General features: G+C 40.1%; 1 protein-coding gene across 1 annotated transcript; it reads right to left on the minus strand.

Annotated features, from left to right (window-relative positions):
* Window positions 1-559: 559 nt before the first annotated feature.
* ythdf2 (YTH N(6)-methyladenosine RNA binding protein 2) lies at window positions 560-9,821 on the minus strand. The gene is made up of 6 exons (XM_047345813.1): window positions 9,603-9,821; window positions 9,358-9,382; window positions 6,976-7,055; window positions 4,052-5,743; window positions 2,242-2,307; window positions 560-1,891 (listed from the first exon to the last, which is right to left on the minus strand). The coding sequence occupies exons 1-6, from the start codon at window positions 9,627-9,629 to the stop codon at window positions 1,868-1,870; spliced, it is 1,914 nt and encodes a 637-aa protein (XP_047201769.1). The 5' UTR covers window positions 9,630-9,821; the 3' UTR covers window positions 560-1,867.
* Window positions 9,822-10,107: the final 286 nt, after the last annotated feature.

Raw genomic sequence — 10,107 nt, forward strand, 5'->3', positions numbered from 1 at the left:
GGACTTACCTCGTAACAAACGGCCGTAACTCCAGGAAGGGCGCGGAACTGAAACCGACTGAAGAACCTTGCAGTACTAACCGGTGCTGTGTCGCCCTCTTGTGTCTGATCCGATTATTACAGCCATAATTACCAATCCAGAAAATGGCGGAAGATTTGGAAGGATGTGCATTAATGATTTTACACAGGGTCATTTCCTTTTCCACCAGTGTATCTACTTATCTGAAAGGCTTTTGGGTAACATATTTCATGCAAAAAACCCTGAACTGATCCAAACCTACTTCACACAGGTAGAAGATGCATTATACTGAACAAAAAACAAGGATAAACCAGGACAATTAAGTTTCACAGCAGGTATTTGAGGAACAAGGGTGCGTCTGCAAGAATTGCATTCCAGTGAGACAATACTGGTTTGGCACATATCTAACCGTATAATCAACATGCACAGATAGAGGAGTGGAATTCAGCCCTCGTCAATATACTTGTATAACTTTTATTGGTTTAAGTGAAAACGGGATATTCGAACTAGAAATGACCAATGAGAAGAAAAACCCAACATGGACTTTGAAGAGCATCTTTATTATGCCACAAATAAAAGCCAGTAGTTCTCAAGGTTTCCTTTTTTTCTAAACTGACAATGACACAGAGCATGGCCGCAATTAATGGTGATTTATTATGAATGTCTGGCTGAGCAGAAATAATCGGGGAGTGTGGAGGACAAGATGATACGGAAAGAGAGCAGTAAGAAAGGCATTGCAGGGGTAAAGTAGAGCGTCCATTATTTGCAGGCTGATTATAACTGAGAAGAAAAATGACAAAAAAACAAACATTAATACCATGTACAAACAAGCTGAATAAAAAAAAGCCACTTTCAAGTCGAACATAAGGAATGCACACAACTCTGCTGAATATACCACATTTATTACTTTTGAACTGATTAGTAGAAAGAGTGGGGCATGGCCACTCGCATCAGTCTTAAGAAACGAAAGGAAAAAAAAGCAGCCCATAGCAACAATGACTTGTTCAAGAGAAAGAAAAAAGGCGTAAATAAAGTCCAATGAAGACTTAACAGACGGCCTCATTTTTTTTTCCATAAAATTATACAGGGAGCAAAGCCCATCAACTTAACATTTTCTCTGAACTTAAACATTTAACCCGTTCCTTACTGTTCCTGTCTAGATCCTCCTGACCCCAGCTGCCCTACACACTCCAACATGTGAAAACACAGAGGGCTTCATACGAACATCTGCAGTCCTCCTAAACAAAAACATGGCAAGCATGTACAAACAGAAATTCTGACGTGAGAATAGTTGGCACCGGCTGTCGGTGAGAAGTCCGCTGTGGAGGAAGTCGCTCTGGGTTTCTACGATGATGATCCGAGCATCATTTGCAGACAGGCAAAGGGTTGGTTTAAACATGTCGATCTTTCCGTTCTTTATTGTGGGACTACATTTTTCTATTGGATTTCTGTACGGATGATTGATCATTGAGGTTTGCGTGAGAATTACAGACTCAGTCCTGGACCATAAGAACTGATGCCGATCCTTTCATGAAAAAAAAGGAAGGAAAAAGCAGCATACAAGGAAAAAGCGTATGTAGTGGAATGGGGTAGGGCAAAAAAAGATTTCAGCTAAGGATGCTATGCATTTAGTTGTAGTCCTATGAATAATCGTTTCCTTTTTACTACAAGTTCCAAGTAAGTCTTTAAAGTCAAAAGAAATCAGTCTTCATTTAGTTTTTTTTCCTTTTGTCCTTTGTTAAATCTTCACCCCTATTAGAATTTCTTAGAGATCTGAATGTGATAATGTATTGGGGTGGACAGGGTTTGAGGAGGGGGCATTGCAGTCTTTTGACCAAAGCACCAACTGTTACTTGACTCGTCCTTGGCGCTCCTAGAGAAGAGGACAACACCGTTAGAAACAATCAATTACAGTATAAAGCAGCACAAACCCCTAAAAAGCCGTTTTCCCAGTTTCTTCTTTTTGTTCCTGCTTCCAATAAAGCACCAATGACTTGTGTTTTTTTTTTTTTTTCCAATGGATTATGACAGAAGGGATGCATGGTGCATGTAAACAAGCAGAGAGAGATCTTATATTGGGCACAGTGGAGTGGAATATTTCTGTTTGAAATAACTGACATTGTAGATAAAACGAAAAAGCAAACAGATTTTTATTAAAAAGTCAATGTAAGAATAAAAATCAACATCAGATGTGCATCAAATTACTCCTGAGCACAAACTTACCTGAAGCCTGTAATGACTCCTGTTGCTTGGGTTGCTGGGATATGGCTCACTGCCTTGGACCTCCACCTGTTAAACACGGCAGAGAAAACCGAGCAGAAAAAAAAAAAAAAAAAATGAGGCAACATTTCCCATCACTAAAGTGCTAGGATTAAATAACGCCCAAACATTTTAGATTCTGACCACACTAAATTAAAAACAATCCGGTTATGTCCCAAAGATACAGAGTACAATTACAGCAGTAATCTATGATATGGCAAAGTTAATGTGTCCATTATTCGCTTTAAATATGTTATATTACAGAAAAATGCTCTATTTTTATGTATTGAACTTAATGTTTAAAGTCAGTTCAAATAGTTTATGGTGTTCAACAAAAAAAAAAATGGATCAATCGAGTAATAAAGTTCCTAAAATCGTGCGTGTAGTTAACTATAAAACTGATCTGTTTGCATACAAGTGTAAGAAAAGGTTTTAATCCAACAACCTCAACCTGTAAAAGAGTAGAAGTTCTGCAGCTTTTCATATTAATACGTCCTCTATGCTGTGGCTCTGCTATGTAAAGAATAACAAGTAAAAGAAAAATTCCCATAAATGTGTTAATGGGGAAAAGCTACACTGAAAAAATAAAAGGTTGCTCTTCCATGTTTCATGGTCTAATCGGATTCACTGTAAGACTAAAGGTTAAAGGTTACGTCTCAAGTAATAAGGTAAGCTTTTAGAACATAACACTAAATGTGTAAAAATATCACCATTGTCCGTTATGGCTAAAGATTTTTTTAACTGAACTCCTGCACAGCACAGATGGGGACCTGCTAGGGATGCATAGTAAAAATAAATCTTGTGATGCGAGAATAATGGTAAATATTGTGATGACAATACCAGAGGCAATAAATGCCCATTTTCTTTTTTCCTCCCTTTTTTTATCCGTGCTTCTATCACTCTGTGACTTTTAGCATTTTAGATCACGTGTGTCCATGTGAGAATCTGCTGCCCCGAGACTCTGTCCAACCGGCTGAATTAATTAAATGCAAGTTCATAACACTTGGAATATATCAGCCGACAGTTATTGCACTCCATACAGTCCTTTGATATATGAATACTGCACACACTGATGTAGCCATAGCGATTTAGACGCATTATATTGTGCAGCCTTAGTGCCTGCACACAAAACAATACAGCAGTTAAACTGAAAAATAAAACCACACAAAATGACATTCAGACATATTTAAAATATTTACATTTTACAACTTGACTTCTAACCGAATGCTGTTCAAGAGCTGCACAATACTTTGCTATATTGTCATGTGTGTTTGCATATTAATGATGAAAAGCAATACTTGATGGCTAACTGTCACCAATAGACACTTTGCAAGCCAATAAGATGCGGGGCCTGTTGGATACAAGTCTCACTGGAGAATATTCCCACACCTGACCCAGATTATGGTACTGAAGTTGCCAAAGGTCAGAAGAGTTGGAAAATGTGGATCTATCCCAAATGATATCGCCATCACAATATTTACCAACAACATCCCTACTGCCATGATTTTGTAATATTGTGCAGCTCATATCTGTTCCTTTGTGATAAACAGAAGGCACAAGCAAGTCATTACAAGCTAAGAAAACAGAGACAGAAGACCTAACGCCCAAGCTTAGGAAGAATTCAAGGAAAATAAAAGTCATTATTTAAATTTCCATGCAGCATAATTTCTGGACAGAAAAATACATTTAAAAACACTCCATTCGCCACAGGTTTTTCATTGCATGAACAAGAGCTTTAATACATGTTTCAATTATTTTAGGAATGATGTTTTACCTTTTTCACACACTCCTCCTCCTCCTGACGCTTCTCATAGTGAGAAAAGTCATCGAAGATGGAAGTGGTGTGTTTATATCCAGCGATTATCTTTAACACCTGCCTGGCCTTGTCCAGCGGTACCTCCTGTGTGTCCCGAGAGTTGGTCACTGGCTTATTTTCGTTGTTCTCTAGCCGAATGTGCCTCAGCTGACTGTTGGGAACGTCTTTAACAAAGATCCAGCGCACATCAAAGCGACCCTTCCACTTGTCCTGCGACCACACGCCAGCAGACGTGTTGTAGTCCACCGGTGAGCGCATCTCCGCTACACCACAGAAGTGACCGCTCCCATTGACGCTGAACAGAAGATAAAGCGGTCCTTTGCCCCCCAAGGAACGGTAAGCTGCATCGAGCCTTTTGTTGCCGTGCTCCGTGCTGCACCAAATGTTGTACTTGATGGAGCGGTGGATGTCATCCTCTGAGTAGCTCTTGATGATGAACACACGGCCCTGCTTGAGGTTCCAGTCAAAGTCCTTGGGGTTATAATTATTAACCATGCGCAACTTCTCTAAAACGGGGTGAGGCTCGGAGGGGACACCGGGAACCACTCCGACATTTGAAGAAGAGGGGGGTGACTGGCCGGTCCCATTTCCACTAGTGTCTCCAAACCCATTGGCCCGGTTTCGTGGAGGGACCCAGCGAGCAGGTTGAGAAGGCTGCTGCTGTTGGCTTGGTGGTGGAGGACCCTGGGAGAGAGGCTGGGGTATCTGACCAATACCTGGCTGTCCAGTAGGTGGAAGCTGATGCTGCCCCATCTGGGAAGTGGGTGGAACCAGCTGTCCATTGCTCAGAGGCATTTGTGGATTCCCTGCAGCTGTAGCTCCAGGCTGAAGAGAAGCCTGATTAGGCGGCTGCCCGTTGCTGGGAATAGGGGTCACCTGCTGCGGGGTGGCAGCTTTGGGCATGGTGCCCTTGTTGTCCCAAGTGCCAATGTCCATGTTGTGTTTAATGGGCGGAGGAGGCAAATTGGCACCTGCCATGCCACCCTTGTTTTTAAGCTTGGGTTGAGGCTTGGCTGGTTTGCTGGCAATGTCAGCCCAGGATGCAGGCTTGGCAGGAGCAATCGAGACGGGAGGCATGCTGGTAGGTCCAACAGAAGAAACAGGACCCAAGGACCCCCCACCAGGCAACCCAGAGCCAACCACCTTTGGAGCCATTTCTCCGTTACCACCAGAGGCAGTCCCACCAATTTTAAGACCCGCCATGCCCTGGTCCAGGCTATTCATGCCAGGTGCCTTGTTAAGGGGTTCGTTGGCAGCAGGTGCAAATGGAGACTGTCCATCAATCATGGCACCCCCAAGTGTGCTCGGAGCATAAGCATAGTTGCTGCTGTAGCCAGAGCTCTGCGGTGTCCCCGACTGTCCCTGAGAGCTGCTATTGCCCCATGCCGAGAAGTCGATGCCACTAGGAAAAAAGTTGAAGCCGTGCTGGCCCAGGAAAGGGTTGCTCCCCAAGGGACCTGGCTGGCCAAACATTGCATCTGGGAGGTAGTGGGGTTCACCATTGCTCAGCTGTCCATAGGAGGCCAGGTAAGGCATAGGAGGGTCCCCACCAGTGGACCATGCTGCCTCATTTAGGGAGTAGGAAAAGCCGATGGAGGGGCTGTAGTAGCTGGGCATGTATGAGTCCGACATGGCCGTATAGGCATTGCTCTACAACAGAGAGGGAGGCAGTTTTAATATAACAGCAAAAAAATGTGATATTTCAAACGACACCCAATCTGAGTAATGAGGCCACCATGCATACTTAAGACTGATCTCACATTATATTCTGTTAAGTCAATTGTGAATATATGTACTTCTAAAAAGATATTCTTTATTTCCACTGTTATATGGACAAAAAATAATAAGAAAATACTCACTGAGAACAAAATGTACCGCAATCAAATTCTTTGTTTTAACAAACTTGGCAATAAAGTAGATTCTGATTCCTACACGTTTTTCAGTGTCAAAATTCCACATTTTTTCAGAATCCAGAGTTCTGGCCATTAACCAATTTTTCCAGTATAAATACAAACGTTGCAGGTATTTCCACACCGATCATACTTCAAATACGGAATCGTCAAAAACTGACTAATAAAGAGGATGGACAGTAACATAGGTCAATAATGCAACTTAAACCAGTGGCACCCAAACAATTCAGCTTCAAAACCCTAAAAAGATAAATTAATAAGTCTTCTGGTTCAGACTATCAGCTGAGAAGCATTACTAGAAAGTTAACTAAACAAGGTTTATAATGAAAACACAATCTTTTGGAACATTTATCCATAAATAAGTTTTTAGTATTTCTAAAGAGTACCTCAGGAACCCGTCACTTGTTGATTTGTGACCCCCAGTCGGGGCTTGGAACCATTTTGGAAACGACCTTTTCAGAGAACCGGTGGGAAACTAACCTTTTCTCTACTACACTGTGTTTCCTTACAGGTGAAACAACAACCAAGAGGTTCTCATCCCTCAAATCCTTCTATTTTTCTAGAAAAGAAAAAGAAAAGAAAGCATACTACCCAGATAAAAAGCCTTAAGAATGGCTAAAAAAGAAAATTAAAACACATAAATATTAATGAGCTGAAGGACAGTATTACCCAACTTTACAGAACACTAATGGAAATAAGTCAATATTGTTGATCAAGTTTCAAATCCTTTTATATGAAGACTAAATACATAAAGATGAATTTTAATACACTTGATTAAAAAAAAATGTTTTCCTATTTTAGGTACATCTATTTTATTTGGTCATTTAGATTTAATATACTAACTCGACCTCCATCATAAACCAACAACAAATAAACATATTTGATCTACCGAGAGCTAATTCCTGACACAAATGAAGTCACAGGTGGTCCAAATGATTCATCAACTCCTCAAAACCTGAGTCAAATGCTCACCTGTCTGGCCTGAGTATTCAGGTAAGGCTCAAACTCATCGTCATTCAAAGTATCCTTTTGGGTCACGGCTCCGTTTTGCACTGAAAAGACAAAAAAACCCAAAAAAAACTGGTTTTGTAAATCTGATGTAGAAATTTAGATATCTCAATTTGCATCAGCAAGATTACTCCTAAAAATGATCAGAGGATGAAGGAGTTACCCGAGCATGATAAACACATTAAAGCAGGTTACTTTGTTACATAGAACAGATCAAAAAAGTTTAAACAACACCCATGAAAGGAATGAATCAGAATAAGGTTTCATGAAAGGAAAAAATAACATACATCTGCTAGATTTTACTCTAAGCTGGTATGTTCCCATCAGTAAATCTGGGCCGTCGTTTTTGTTAGTTGCTGGATTTGCAATTACATTACCGACTGAATCAGCCTGTTAAACCACTTCTTATTTGTTATTGTAGGTTGGAGTTTTCAGGACCTTTAATGACTCAGAATTCAATTCATCAACCAACTACTTCCTGTCAGGGACAACTGAGGCAGAATGTAAAACTTTTATCCTAAAAAAGTGTGTTTAATTTAACTCGATGTAAGCTGATCTTTCAAAAATCCGGTAAATCAAAGAGGTAAAAATGTTTTGAAGTACTTATAGATCAAAATGTAACTGATCTGATTCATCAGCACATGGATTCCTAACTAGAGGAAAAACCTATGTCCAACAGAGCTGACAGTTTCAGGAAAGATAGAATTTCAATCCCAAAGTGCGTTGAGACATTTTTCTACTCTTTTCATTCTTTACCATCACACAATGTTGTCAACCCTGTGAGCTTTAGCATCTCAGCCACTGAAAATATAGATCAGGTGTGAGGATTACAGACAGGGAGACTCCATTTAACTGATCCATTATACCAATATGCAGAAAGTGAATGAATGACACTTTAAATATAGTATCCGATCAAATACTGCATCCAGGAAATCCTTTACAATTACGATCAGAACTGCGATTTAATGTACATCTAATGTCCAAAGTGTTAAACTTAGTAGCAACATCCCATTAAAGGGACACTACTACCAATACTACCACTATTATTTTTTAGTACTTTGAAAACAATGTTATCCTTTCGCAATGTCCAAATACATTAGAATTTAAAGGTTTGACCGAATAAACTCATCCTGGACTGTTTTGTTTCACACACTAACAATTTTTCAGAAACGATATTAGATTCCAGATAGGTATTAAAAGTAAGGTGAGGATGGTTGATTTTTCTCTATTTTTTTAAAATCACTTCTTTGATTATACCCAAATAACCAACTGTCAGTAGATCTTTTTTTTCCCGTACATATATAATTATACTTCACTGAGGAGTCCTTCAGCACACCAAACCTAAGCTGTCATATATAGTTTTATTTGTTTTAATAAGCAATCCTTTCTTGTCTTAATTAAATGTCTGTGGATAATTGGTCTTCAGGGGTCCTTTGAAATGCCTGAAACATATCCTGTCAATATAAAAGAGATAAATTACACCGATTTTGTGATAAATATTACGTTTTGGGTGTCAAGTTTGGAGTTGACATTACTCCTAAAAAAAATATAGAATATTAAAATGCTCAAACTTGATTTTAAACCTTCATACATGATATTGGTGTCATTTAAAGTCGGGTTTAAATTAAAACTATTTTGACATTCAACTCTTCTGAACATTTAGCTAACACCTACTGCAAGTTTGTGAAAATTTCGTTTATATATTGTATAACGTAGCAACGAATGATACAATTACGTGAAATTGTAGAAAGAGGTTAGAATTAACACTTAAGAGTGATAGTGTTCGCTGTAAAGCAGTGGTAAAGCATGTGCAGAGACGTGTCGTTTGGGGTTAACGTAGCAACATGCTAACGTTAGCATGCTAATAAGCGACGAGTCCTTTCAACTTGACGGGGTTGGCTAACATTAGCCCTCGAGAAAGGCACCTGTCGATTAACGCCGTTTGATGGCCCCTGTAGAGTCAGGATGACTAGTAAAACGTCGTCGTTCTTCGGTAGTTTGGAAACAAAGGCGTTCAATCTAACCAAGAAAACGCTGCCGACGTTAATCATTTTACTATTTAACATTAGCAAGTCAACGCTACCAATGGGAACCCCTCGACTGTAACTTATGAGACCTTAATCACGTTTAAAACTTGTGGAGTAAAGGCTCCAGAACTGGGTGAAGATAAAGCAATGTTGGAATTTATATATTAAGTGCCAATATGATTGTAAAAACTCAATTTCGGCGGACATAGACAATCATTTTATCAGAAACAAGCTAACATCACTCACGAACGCAAGAATTTCAGAGCGCACTGCACGTAGAGATCCGTATTCACAACCCCCGTCAGTAAGTAGCTCTTACCTTTATTAGCTTGGCCTTTCGGTCTCTGGATTGGGTCCAGGTGATTCATGAAGGTTTGATTTATGAGAAAAGAGGAAGGGGAAAAAATAGATGAAGAGATGTACTTTCAGCAGTCAGTTTGTTTTGCAGGTGGTCGGGCCTACTGCACTACTGAGCCGCTGCCTCTGAGCTAAGCTACCTGCGCTAGCCGTCGCGATGCTGACAAATTTGGCCCTCGCAAAGCTTCAGAAAATACCTCTTTTTACCTGGTCAAGAAGGCTGCTGGCTGACATGTCTTTCCCCCCCACGGCCTGTGTAACTGTATTCTCTCCTAATTAACAGCAGCGAGGTGTACACTTTGTCCGACTATAAATGAGTTTCTGCCAAGCACTCTTATCTCTCTAAAGAGCCTGGTTTCTACACAATGGCGGGCTGCAGTTTGCTTGACAGACTCCTCAACATGGCTGGGCGGCCCTCCTCAACTCACAATTACATTTATTCATAGCGAACACACGCCCCCTACTGTCAGGGAGGAACAAGATACAATCATCGTTCATACATTTCGTAAAATAACTAGATGTTAATTAACAGCATATTATTTATGTGCCCTCAGCTGTTTTCTATTGGAAAAACCCCGTGTCACTGTGGAAAAACAGATGGACATTTAATCAAAAACTTTTGATAAATAACAAAATGATAGATATGAAATTGTCATATCACAAGGACATTTTGGAAGGAATGAGTATATTATTTTGGGTTTTGGTTTTCATG

The sequence above is a fragment of the Girardinichthys multiradiatus genome, chromosome 19 (genome assembly GCF_021462225.1).
Source record: "Girardinichthys multiradiatus isolate DD_20200921_A chromosome 19, DD_fGirMul_XY1, whole genome shotgun sequence".
NCBI classification, from domain to species: Eukaryota; Metazoa; Chordata; class Actinopteri; order Cyprinodontiformes; family Goodeidae; genus Girardinichthys; species Girardinichthys multiradiatus.